The sequence below is a fragment of the Manacus vitellinus genome, unplaced genomic scaffold (genome assembly GCF_001715985.3).
Source record: "Manacus vitellinus isolate BGI_N305 unplaced genomic scaffold, ASM171598v3 scaffold_5_pilon, whole genome shotgun sequence".
Classification (NCBI taxonomy): Eukaryota; Metazoa; Chordata; class Aves; order Passeriformes; family Pipridae; genus Manacus; species Manacus vitellinus.
Window position 1 is genome coordinate 10,855,626 of NW_021940682.1, and position 13,318 is coordinate 10,868,943.

The window sequence follows — 13,318 nt, forward strand, 5'->3', positions numbered from 1 at the left end:
TTTTAAGGAATCTCCTTTAATTTTGTACCTGAGCTCCTGACAGTCTTTAAACAGTCATGTAAATGGCACCCAATGAAGTACAACACTGTGCTGGCAACTTTCTCCTGTCAAGTGGAAGGGACAGCCTGCAAAAGCACCTTGAACTGCAAGTGCTGTAGAGCAGGATATTCAAAGCTAGGTGTCCTGAAGGCTTTGGAAAACTCCCACTATGCATCTACCTTTTTCACTTACACCTGAGAAGCCTGGCCCTATGTTCACTGCCCAGGGGACAAGGGCAGTGGGCTGGGTGCAGGTTTCCTGCACTTCAGGCTGCTCTGCTCTGTAATGCAGCCTTAGGAGAAGGGGCAGTCAGGCTCGAAGGCATGACACTTCTTCACATCTCCAGCAAACCACAGAGCCCATCTCCATTCCACACGTGTGTCAGATGAGGTCACAGCATGGTATTTAAGGTGACACAGGCAGACAACAGACAGCTGAAAATCGAACTCCTCATCCTGTTGCCTATGCTTTTAAAACAGAGCTGCTGCAGAATAGCTTTTCCCTTAAAAAGCAAAGAGCCCCAAACTGACCCCTGCAAGATGGGAAGGTTCTGGGAGTAAGGGTCGGTTCCCCACTGCAGATAAGGTTGATTACTTCAGTAACAATCATGACTATATTACTTTGAGTTAGACTGATAGTTTCAGCACTAATTGCATAATTTCTTCTGCATTTTAATGGAAAAATACGTAATTATTGAATATTTACATAATTAATGTAGCACACACTTCAGCATTTTAAATGCCAAGCACCCACAACACAATTCTAACAACCTTGACTTGGCAATCCCCTTTTTTCTAACCAGGAAAAGATTAAAACTTAGGGTATAAACACCTTAACAACGCCCTTCAGATACATTTGGTCTCCACCACAGCCAGCTCTTCCCTTCACCCTCCAGTCCAAAACCCAAGGGAAACAAAAGCCACGTACTGTGTGCTGTGAGGGAAATCGAGCAAGTGCGTCATGGTGACAAAAGGGTGGCTCAGAGTTTCAATGGGTGTTATCCTCTTATCTGCATCTATCGTCAACATCTTCTTTAACAGATCTATAAACTCCCGCCGGTCTGCCTTTTCCACCAACATATCACTTCCTTCCAAATCCGTTGTCATGTTTACCTAAAGGAGAAACGACAAGAGTGAGCGCCAAAGGAAAGAGCAGATGGTCAGGTCTCCAGCAAACTGTGTTTACTCCTCGCTGGAGCACATGCCCTGCAAGCCTCCCTGTCTAAAGGGGTAGTTGCTGAAGTCACACGGCACACTCTGGCTGGTCATCTGGCCTGTGCATGTCAGATCTCTAGACAGACTGTTAAGTGTTCAGCTCGCTTGGGTCAATGGCTAATGAAACACTTAGTCACCCTCCACTGATGATGAACAGCTTTCATGTGGTAGCAGGCAAGCTCTCATAATCAGTGTATTTATCATACAAAGTACTGTGCTATCAGATACTTATCTATGTGTCCCGTGAGCAAGAGATACATAAAATACACAAAAATTCTCAGAAGTTTTATGAGAAACATCCCATTCATGTATCAGGTGTCAGGGAAAAAAACACCACGTTATTTCATGCATTTATAAAGTCTCCCCTGATTCCAGTCTTCCATTTCTGCATATTTGCTTATCAGTGCTACCATGCCTAGACTTTGCTAGTACAAACTCCAGTGTTGAACCAGTTTTGCACAATGATTTGTGTGTTAGCACAAACTCCTGTCGCAGGAGTGGTTATGCTGGGATTACCTTTCGCAACTATATGGAATTGACAAGTGAATTAGTACTCCCCATTCCCCCAGACAGCCACATTTTACAGAGAGCACTCTTCTACAGCCATGGTGAGTATTTCCAGTGTCACCATTTATCAAACAGAAATATTAAAGCACAGAGAACTAAGGGACTTGCCAGTGGTCACACAGAGGAGTACTGCATAGACAAGAGAAAACGCAGGATTTCAACACTCAGAGATGTGACTTAGTCATTTTCCAAGGCTGCTTTACTATGGCTGCAGTCACCCCTACAAAGCTGGATATAACAGCTAATTTGGTAGGCATAATCCTGGTATTTTTCAGGAGCTGGCACAAGTACAGGATGTGCAGAGAACTCATGTAATTCCCTTTTTTTAGTGCTGCCAGAAGGCATGTAAACAGTCTTCCTGGTTACTCACCAATGCTCTTACCTGTGCCATATCATCCAAACAGTTGAAAATATACTTTCTTGCTTCCTTCGACTTAATCCCCGTCTCTGCCTCATGATCATCTGGCGTCTGCTCAAAAAAGGACAGAGGCATTGACCAACACTGCCCTGCAGTCAGCTGTGCTTATGTGCCCACATGTGCCTCATCCTGTCCTCATCAGAGACCACCGTGCCTCTCTTGCCTGACCAGACAACATCAATGTGATTTCTGCTATGGTTATGTGACATCTTTTGTGTCACAAGGTGATTTATCTATTCCCTTTCACTTCTGAGGATCCTCCCAACTATGGTGGGTGTCTTACACCCATCCTAGCTCAGCATCCTATCCTTACAGCCAGAAGCCCACTGGCCTGTCTCCCTGGGGGACTGCATGCAGCCAAACACACTGGCACACGAGACTCAGGGCTCACCTACATTACTAGTGGTTTTGACTGTCAGAATTAAAATGCTTGCCTTTTTTCCCCCCCAATGCATTAGATATTAGAGCAAAGTCTGCCAAGGGCATGTTTCATTTAAACTACACACCAATCCACAGACTACTTAGAGGAAGATTTCCAGGTCAATTCTAGACTTAAATTTCCCATAAAGCAATGCTGAGCAGGTGTGTTATGGGCTGCAGACTTTGGGGATGGCAGTTTTACCTTGGGCCATACCCACCCCAATGCCTGTACTGCACTGCAAAAAGCAGAGACCTAGGCTCTGAGGTGACCTGAATATCTCCTCAATTCCAAGCAACTGCAAGGTAAAAGAAATAAGGAAATGTCTTCCTACCTTCAGTCTCCACAAAGGATATGGTGAGTCTGTATCCCTGTTGAAAAACCTCGTAGTCTTTGTCCCTGCACTTAACAAATACTCTGCTGGTAAGCCCTGCGTCTGTGAAATATAGCGAATCTGTAAGAGAAGGATGAGAGGTCACTGTTCATCCTGTGAAGATCTCTGGAGGTCTTCCCTGAAGGAGTGCAGGAGGCATTTGAAACAACGGAACAAAAAAAGAGAAAACTTAGCACGCAGTTAGACTTCACCCAAAAAACTTCAGTGCAAGGAATGAGAGGAAAGAGAACTTCCCTATGGAATTCCCTCCGTTTATCATGTACATCACTGGAAACTCACCCTAAAGCACAGTCCCACAAGTCCCACTAAGGACAAAGACAGGAAAGCCCCTAAGTTTTGCAGATCAGAGAAAAGATCCAGACAGCTATTTCAATGGGGTGTCTCATCGCTTTGCACCTTTTTATGTCACTCCCTCCTCTCCCAGAAAGAATTTCAGCAATTTGCTATTTTCTCTCTAACTTTTGCTGGTTTTCCTCCACCTGAGTGCACAGCCTGTCCTGGGAGCAATTTGAAGTTCAAAATGGAAGACTATGAAGTGACTGTCTTTGAACTTGGACGAAATATACTCTCAAATGAAGTGACACCCTCATGCCATGTAAAGTACTTCATCTCTAATGACAACTGCATGATGTCATTTATTATGTGGGTTACATCCACAAGCATGATCTCATTGGCACCCACACAGCTAAAAGATACTACACATGTTTCCAGGATCTCCAACTTTTATTTTTTTATAAAGGAGAAAGGGTCTGTGATTACACAATTAAAGAGACACATGCCTGGGGTGCCACATGAGACCTTAACTTTGGTATCTTCTGACTCCTGAACGTTTTGTTCTGAAAAATTGCTGCAGACTCTGTAAAACTGCTCAAAACAGTCATCTACTCTAGAAAACTCCAGGGAAGAATGGAAAGTGATTTTTAGAGAAGAGACAGAGAGGGATAAAAAAATTAATGAAGGCATAAAAATCAGCTGTTGTTTCAAAGACCTCCAAGCACTCAGTGCTTGGAAGGACGCAGTTCACTGTGCATGGCTTGCTCAGCTCTGCTGCTCCTTAGGTCCATCAGAAGAGCTCATGCACCAGAGAGGCACCAAGATCCTGCCCCAGTGCTGCAGCAAGGGGCCAGGATCAGCCCCTACCCCTTTCCCAGCTCCCCAGGAGCCCTCCTCATACTTTACTAGAGGAAGCCTTGTGCTGGGCAGTTAAGCTGGACAGTAAAGGTATGGTGATTTCTTTTTCAGCTGCATGTTTTATGGTTTTTGGGGTGCAAATGGGAAAGGAAAGAAATCCACTCTTCATGCTTGGTATGTGATTTTCAAACGCTTGTAAGTTTTTCAGCTACGTCTGATTTCCTTTGGAGTCACTAACAGCCCTGCTCTTCACTGCAAGTTATTTCCCCTGCCAAATATTACCTTTAGAGCTCTGAGTAAAAAAATACTAGTTTCAAAAGAAGAGTCAAAACATTTAAATTTATGAAAAACTTATTATCCTGCTTTTTTTTTTTTTTGTAAAATCTATTTCCTAAAAGAAAAAAGACCCTTTACAGGCTGCATTTGCAGACAGCTAAGATCAGCGTGAAGAAGACTGTGGGAATGGAAAGTGTTCCACAGCCCTGGCTTCCAGCAGCCGCTGTGTTATCAGTTTTAGGACTACAAAAAGAGCACAAAAGCCTATAGGGAGAAAAAGGACGACAGCTTATATTAACTGGAAACCTACATCAATGCGAACCTTCTCCTTCTTGTCATTGCTTTTAATATGCACTCTCATAAAAGGGTTATGAAATGCAGCTGAGTTTGTGCAGTTTCTTCTAACAAATAAACCTTTATTCAGCCCTTGCTGTTACAGCAGAGAAAGGGTGCCTGCTCTGCTCAGCGAGGAGAGACATGTACACAGCTCTCCAGTCAATGGCAGCGTTGACTCTTGATTGAGATTTCACTTAGGCAGGCAGGTCTTAAAAGCCAGCATACCAAGCACACCGGTTACCCAGAATAAACACCCCAGGTGGATAACGACAGGGTTGTCTTGGGAGGGTAAGAAACACAGACCCCTCATTAGCAAAAGTGAAAAAGCTGGCATCTGTTCACTCTGACAAGAGAAGGGAAAAGCACCCGTGCACTTACCAGGACCCGGGGCAATATCCATACCCACCTGATCATACTCCGAAGCTCCCGGGTATAACGGCCAGCCCAAGAACAGCTCTGCAATGACACATCCCAACGACCACATATCGATTGCTTCACAAAATGGTAAACCAAGGATGATTTCAGGGGCTCTGCAAAGGAAGAGGTTAGAAAACATCAGCAAGGGGAGCAGACCCACTCAGCTGGCATAGGGTGGCTGGTGCTGATTGGGACACCCATGGAGCTGTGGCCAACAAGTGTCACTGCTCTGACAGAGCTGAGGGACCCACTGGCTACCGGCAAAGTGCCTGCTAACCAAACATTAGTTGGTGAATATTTATCCTTGCAGAGGAGTACTATGGCTGTATACAGCCAAAAGACAGCCCTATGTTTTGCAGCATTTTGTAAAGGAGAGTGTAGTGGGTTTATGTAACCACTGTTATTTTCATTCAGCAAGTGGGAATTTGAAGCCACCCACTTAAGGCCCCAACTCGAGGCTCTCAGGCCCAGCTCACTGTCCTGTGGAGAACTGAGCAGATTCCCCATGGTGAAGCATCCTCCGTTCACACAGATTGGTGGGTTCACGAACAGCCAGACATGAAATAATCATTATAGGACTGGTATAAAAGGATTACTGACTTTTTAAACAAATGGCTGTAACAATAAATCAGAGAATAACGTAATTAGATCTATTAGACCTAAGCTTTTTCCTCAGGAGGAAGTAGCCATAAAGTCTTCCTTTCCCAGTCTGTCCCAGGCACCTGATTAGATTTGCTTTTCCTTTTCAGCCCAAACAGTCAAAATGCAGTGGCACTCTGACTATGCATTTATTGTCGGCTTCAGGAGATGCCACCAAAGCACCTCTGCCCCTCCCCTTCCAAGGGGAATCTGTCCCACTGCTTGGGATAGTTTGAATCCTTCTTCACTGATGCTGAAAAGGTCTGTATGACGAGGTTAGACAAGCTCGCTCAACTCCAGTGGCCAAGGTGAGATGAGATGAATCCTGACCTTAGTGCCCCAAATGCTCTGTTTCAAAAACAACTTCTTTGTGGAAGAATGAAAAGGATTTTACAAATACTGAAAACCTTATACACACACAAACACCTTCCCTACTTTTCCCACCTCTGCCTAAATGTCCACATGCAGTTCAGTGACATAGTTTCTACTCTACACTGGGATCACCGAAAGCTTCTCTCCTGCTCTTTTTGCAACATTTCTAGAGCCCCAGCTTCTGGAGTCAGGTGATGTACAGCAGAAAGAGTAACTTCCTTTCCCACACTCCTCTAACTATAAAGAAAAAAAAGAAGACAGAGAAAAGAAATGCACACTGCTTTAAAACTTTCATAATTTTAAATATAGCCTTGAGATTTCTTGGGCCCTGATGCATATCTTGGGAATGCCTGGGGTTGACTATTTAGCAAATCAAGTGCCACCATCCGAAGCTTGAAATAGGACCCATGGTTCCCAGTTTCCCATCTGTCATCAGGATAAGATCTGACAGTAGTGAGATCATACTAAGAATTACCAATTGCAGTGGAAAATATTATGTTTTAATCACACCACTACAATCATGTGAAGACAAGTCTTTAGCCAAGAAACCAAGCAAAATGGGTAATTTTTTCCAAAGAAAGAAGCAAAGGCCTTGTAGTAAGAAGCCATGCCCCATTTTCAGTCCACAAACTTCCACAACTTTCGGTTGACCTGTAAAAATAAAAGCCCCAAAATATCTATTCTCAAACCAGCAATGCAGAATGTAAAAATTTCAGGAAATTCTGGGATTCTAAAGTTAGAATACTTTGTGTCATTACCACAAAAAATAAGCCAGAAACTTAAAAAGTGGCTACCTTTAGCCCTCCTAGCTACATCTGTGTTTGTTGTCATACTCTGCTGTTCTTCAGCCCACTGTGACAATTTTTTTTTTCTAACACCAATTTCTCCTTATGAGGAAGGGGTTAATTTTCCTCCCTTTCTCCCTTTTCCATCATCCCTGTCATCCCTGCACACTACTCGACACCTAGACAAAATGCAGAGAAAAAAAGACAGCTATGGTGACCTGAATCTCATTACTATGTAAATCCTGCATTCAAAGCCATCTGCCTCTCCCTGTCTGCCTTCCACTTTGTGAACGAAATGCCCCTGGTCACTAATGGGAGCTCAGCCACGCATCGCCCCCCCCCCCAACTTCAAATCCCTCCCCCTAACTCAAGTGGAGGGAGTGGAGGGGTGCACTATCGGTGGGATATTCCCGATGTTATTTTGTGGAAAAAACTCCCTGTTTATAAAAATCGCTTGCACAGCTTTCGTATGCAGCACACATCTCCCTCCCTCTCTCCCCACACTTATGCTGCCAACACCTCCAGACCCCGGCAAGAAGGGATGACCTAGAATTTTAGGCTCCAATATTTCTATTTTTTTTTTTCTCCTGAGTCTTTGGCTGTCCAGTGGGTTTTCCTTAAAGCTGCACTTTCTGGAATGCAGTGATTAGGAGACAATTTCTTTTCTACACGCAAAAGAAGTTTTGCATCTCTGCTGCTGGGAAGAAAAGCACAAGCCAGTGCCCATATTATTTAAACACATAAAATGCAACTAAACGGAACACCATTCATTCTATTAAACCAGACCTATCCTTTTAGGGAGGGGAGATGGTGAGATAGTTTTATTTTATTTTACTTTATTGAAAGCTGTATTCGCATTACACAATTGAGCCTAAATGTTAGTTGCAATCTTTGCCCGTTAAGTCCCAAACAGATGATCATTTTGGAACAGTGATGAGAACATCTGTGAGAAGGGGGCCAGATCTAAGTGATATGGTGCCCTGCGTACACCACTTGCTGCACCTTCCTCCCAGACTTCATGTCATAACTAGGATTTTTCCATGGACAGGGAGTGGCCCTGAGACAAAAAGATCTTGTTAACTTAATTAAGCAGTCATTAGGACAGCCCAAGAACAACAGGTATTGGACACCACACAGGTTCCCAGATTTTTAGCCAGCAGACACCTCCTTGTCTGCTGTGTGAAAGAGAGAGTTGGAGTCAATAGAGGCAGTAGTGGTCTGCCTGTCTGAGATGGCCAATGCCAATTTTGGTGGAGGATGCTACAAGTTTTGCAATGAAAGAACTCGTCCACTGATAAAATACCTCTGAACCTCTCTTGGGTGGACATTGTTCTTCATGCTCAGTTAGGGATGCATACATCCCTCTGCATATAGACCTGTATCTAACATGTGAAACTCCTCTCTTCCTTAACATAAACATGTCAATTTTTTAAGACAAGGTGAGATCTTGACTTCAATCACATGTTGTGGCACAGAGTTCCATAGACAACCTTCTGCTTTGAATAGCATCTTAACTCAGTTGTTTAAAGCCTGATTTTCCTTCATCATGTTTAAATTTGTTACTTCTCACCTCATGTTTACACAAATTGGTCTAGAGGTGAAGATGGAAGTGCTTGAATCACCTTTCCTTTAGCACAAGCTATTTTTGTGTCTCTGCCCTGTTCTCCCATGTCTGTAGCACCTTATGCCTTCTCAGTGTACCACCCCACGGATGTTTCAATCCACTTCCATTGCCTGACCCTACAACTCCTCTTTCTGACATGACTGCTTGGAGACAGGCTGAACTGACCTAGAAAGAGTTAAACATGAGGATATTCCCTAGACTTATTTTACACTATTTGCAGAATGCTTTTGCATTCCAGTCTTCCCTAAGCTTAATATTTTGTTTGCTTTTGGAGTGACATGAGGCATTTCAGCAGATGTTTTATCTGGGAGATCCTCTGAGACACACAGTCCTCCCTCCAGAAGAGCTGCAGTTAATTTAGGACATAGAATTATGTAGAAATAGTTCATGTTTCCTCTTCCAATGTTTACTGCTTTTCAGTACTGCACTGATCTGACATAATGTTTTCTGTAATCTAGATACAGCCCTTTAAATGCTCCTCACTCTTTTCTGTAGCCTAACCTAAGCAAGTGTGTGATATCTGCACGCTTGAACACTTCACTACTGGTCCACCACTTTTTACAGATAAGTAATGTATTAAATAACTATGGTCCTAAAATGTCCACTCCAGAACTGATCCTTGAATTCCAAAAAGCACTCAGATCTAGCTCAGCAATAAGAATGGTGTAACTGTCTTTTCCAAAGGGACAGAAAGCAGTTTCCATGTCTTGGTCCCTTCTCGTGTGGGATTTCTCCATTCGGCAGCTGCTAACACTATGCAACAAGGGAAAATGCCCTATTGAAGTGTGCACATCAGAGTATTGCCATCATAAATCGGAAGGACAATGCACATGGCAGCAGGTCCTCCTGGAACAGCAGTGAGGTCTTCAGCAGATCCCTCCATGGCTGCATAGAGAAGTGTTTTTTGTACCAACAGTACATTTGTTTGTTTTTTTTTTTAACACAGACTCACTAAACCTTTCAATTGTGGTGAGGATCTAGTCTGACACCACACAATGGCAGCCCATTGCCAGATACCTTGATACATACAAGAACATCCCCATTTGCTGCTCTCTGCCAGTTTTTTGGCATCTGCAACACGCTTGGCACAGTAACTCCTGTCTCCTGTACAAGACGCATGGAATGAAAACAGAAAACTTTGCCCTCCTGTCCTTCCTCTTCCATGAGCTGCCCTCTATGTCTCCCAAAAAAAGGCACTCCCCTTCTGCATGTGCAGGCACAACCTGTTCTATAGCTCACACAGATCTCAGCAGCACAGACCAAAGATTTAGAAATCATTTGCCACCAACCTGGGAAAAACTGAAGGGCCCTGCCAAGAGCCTCTGTCTCCAGAAGAAAAGCAACCAGCCCATCCCCACTTTACACATCTGTTACCCCTTTCCAACCAAATTATTTGCCTGGACAGCAAAGGGTGAACTGCTCCTTGGCTCAGCCCTGGGTCCAGCAAGTCCCTCACTACATTGGAGCCCAGCTTGAATGTGCCCATGTGTCCCAGAGAGCTGCCGGTGTGGGGGACCCAGGGCATGAGGGTCCACGTGCTGGCAGCACTCACAGGTCCTCAGAGGCAGAAGTGCCATTTCATCATTTGCTTGCACCTCACATATGACCCCATCCTGCTTTCAGGCCTGCCGCTGGCAGAGTATTTACTTTAGCAACCCTGCTTTGTGGCAGGGTAATTTCATTGTCTGGTGTTTCTGTCAGGAAAATTAATTACCAGTCTAGCTCACTGGCTTTTTCACCCACACATCACAGGACATTAAAAACAAATGCCAAAAAAATTCATTTCCACAGACTGGGATTCAGAGAGCTGGGCTCTTTCTGAATTTTAAAACTTCCCTGCAAACTGTCCTCCTCAGGGATAATTTACCACCTCTGGTAGGGTCCCACGGCCAAGTGTGATAGTCTCAGCAGAGTCCTTCATGGACAAGTATACATATCAGACAAAAATATAACTCAAAACTTGATACTTGCTGGCACCTTGAGCAGAAAGTGTTCCTGCTTCTCATCTTTGGGATGATGCTTCTAGAATAAGGTTGCAGGCAGCTGCAAGCAGTGCAGACAGACCTCCAGTAATGATGTCTCTGAGCTGACATACATAGCTCCTGTCTTACTCTACCTGCTAGTCTCACCTGCTAAAGCCTGAATTCTAGGAAGCAGCAGGTTTCACATCTCCACCCAGGAAGCCCCAGGCAGAGGCAGAGAGGCAGGAGCTGAAGCCCTCTGCCTGAGCAGGCAAGCACTGACCAGCTGCACACCCAGGGCTTGACCCCACTCAGGGCTCGTGCTCTCCCATGCACCAAGATACCTCCTGTGAGGACAAGGAACTGCATTCTTCATGTGTCTTACAAAGGGGTTTTTATTCAATTGAGGGGGCTCTATCCTCCTCTCAGGTGAACCATTTCTTTGGCATCGTTATGGACTCTCATACCCATTCACTCGATCCTTTTATATTTTTTATCCACTTTTTATTGCCAGATACCACAGGATGCAAAGTGCTCTTAGCTCTTATTTAATGAAGTGGAGTGCACACAGCATCTTTTTTTGTCCCTCTGTACCTCTCAGACCCCAAATCACTTCTTAAGTGAAGGCATGTAAAAGGAGACAGGCTCATATTCTGGAAGTAAAACGTTACCGTTGGTATTTCCCTCAGCCCTCCTCCTCTCCACTTGCACAGACAAGTGGAAGGGATGCAGACATCAAATATGGATGACGCCGAGACGAAGGCCATCCTCTGCTCCAGAGTCTGTGATAAAGCCAGCCATCAGGGCCAGAGCTTAACACCTAGAAGCATCAACAGCTCCTGCTCGCTCACTCACTCCCTGTCCCACGCAGTGGACAGGAGAGAAGCTCCAGACCCCACCTGTGTCACTCTCTGCAAGGGAGAGATGGGTTCACCCTCATTGCTGGCCTTACAGAGGGACTTCTGCATTACTCCTGCATCCCCAAGTTCTGGAGTCAGTTCGAATGCTCAGCTGAAACCCACAAAGAAGTGGTAAAGCTCTGCAGACCATTTGGTGGGGCCTCAAGGACTGTGAGATGATCTCTGGACCATGTTGGGAAACACCAATCCAACAGAATCTCAGCAAGGGACATCCCTGGAAGTCAGGACTTATCCCAGAACATGCAGGCATGCTATGCCTTTCAGATTCCAGTACAGAGTTCAAACCCTGGTGAGTTTAGTCAACACAGGTATTTATGAGGGAGGGAAGGGGCCACTGAGGAATGCCACCCCATCTATCACAGTTTGCCCACAAAGATGTGTTGGTCTGAGTGATAAGCAGGGACAGTGCCTCTAAAGGGCCTATAAATACATTCTCTACTTCACAGGTACATCTGGTTTCTGGAAAGGATTGTAGGTGTAGCCTGAGCCACTTACAGGGCTGTCAGACCACCAGCACAACCACCACTAGAGGGTAGCTCCAACACTACATTGCTCACATTGCCCTCACCCATCCCTCAAGATTAGTCTGCAACACATCAAAAAATATCTGTATCAGCTCAGAGGACTGGAAGCTGGATCCCCTCAGCCTTCGGTGATGGTTTATATTACAGGACATAAATATAAACTGGAGGCTGGTAACAAGTGAGGTACTGCAGGGGTTTATCCCTCACCAGTTTTGTTTAACATCTTTATCACTGACCCGGAGGAGGAGGCAGAGTACATTCTCATTGAGTTTATGGGTGATACCAGACTGAAGAGACCTGGCAATGCACCTGAGGGCAGGGCTGCGACACACAGGGACCTGGACAGGCAGGAGACATGAGCCAATGGGGACCTCCTGAAATGCAGCCAGGACAAACTCCGAGTCCAGCCCCTGGGATGGATGAGCCCTGGTGACAACTGGGGAACTGCTCAGCTGGAGTGGCCATGAGCACCTTGACTTGCGGGGCAGTGGGCACGAAACAAGGACCCAGGTAACAGCTGCCACAATAGCCTCCCTGGAGCAGGGCCAGCAGACCAAGGAATGTGGTGACCCACCTCCAGCCACATCTGGACACCACATTCAGCCTGGGGACTCCAGTGTATGGCTGAACTGGAGTAACCTCAGTGTGAGGAGGGACGGTCATGGCATACGTGACAGCAGCCTGCCTCCTTCTCCTCTGCCACATGGAGAGAACGGTGCCAGGCTATTCACTCAGGTTGGTAGCAGGAAGTGGAGATGACAGACAAACTGAAATGGGATGGTTGCCACTGGGAATGGGGAAAACACCTCCACTGTGCTGATAAATGAACCACCAGCACAGGCGGCCCTGAGGGATTGTGCAGTTGCTATCCTTGGAGGTTTTAAGACCCAGCAAGACAAAGTCCTGATCTTTATCTCATGGCAGACCCTACCCTGAGCATCAGGTTGGGCTAAATAAAAGCCCCTTCCCACCCAAACTACTCTAACTCTGTAAGGTACAGTAACTATACATTTCTCAGTAGGAAGGTCACTAAGATCCTTCTGCATGCAGACCAAATATTACATAGCTGGGAGTGCTTTGGGGGTACAGATGCAGGTCCCAGGGTGTTTTTATCAAGTGTACACACACAGAGTTAGGTCTTTTAAAAACAGAGAGCGAGTTACACAACAATTACTCCTGAACTTGACTGGCGTAATTACCAACCAGGCCTAGTGAGCCTATCATTGCTAAGGGCATTTAATAGCAAATAAATCATAAAAGCTGAATATACTACTCACCCCTTG

General features: G+C 45.2%; 1 protein-coding gene across 2 annotated transcripts in view; it reads right to left on the minus strand.

The window, feature by feature from the left end:
• Positions 1–13,318, minus strand: part of HIPK2 (homeodomain interacting protein kinase 2) — a 129,880-nt gene that overhangs the window by 35,622 nt on the left and 80,940 nt on the right. For both annotated transcript variants that reach the window (XM_018080327.2, XM_018080326.2), the window contains exons 3-6: positions 5,200–5,323; positions 2,991–3,110; positions 2,203–2,289; positions 967–1,151 (exon numbers count right to left, since the gene is read on the minus strand). In XM_018080327.2, coding sequence (XP_017935816.1) covers positions 967–1,151; positions 2,203–2,289; positions 2,991–3,110; positions 5,200–5,323 — 516 coding nt within the window. The remainder of the gene's footprint in view (positions 1–966; positions 1,152–2,202; positions 2,290–2,990; positions 3,111–5,199; positions 5,324–13,318) is intronic.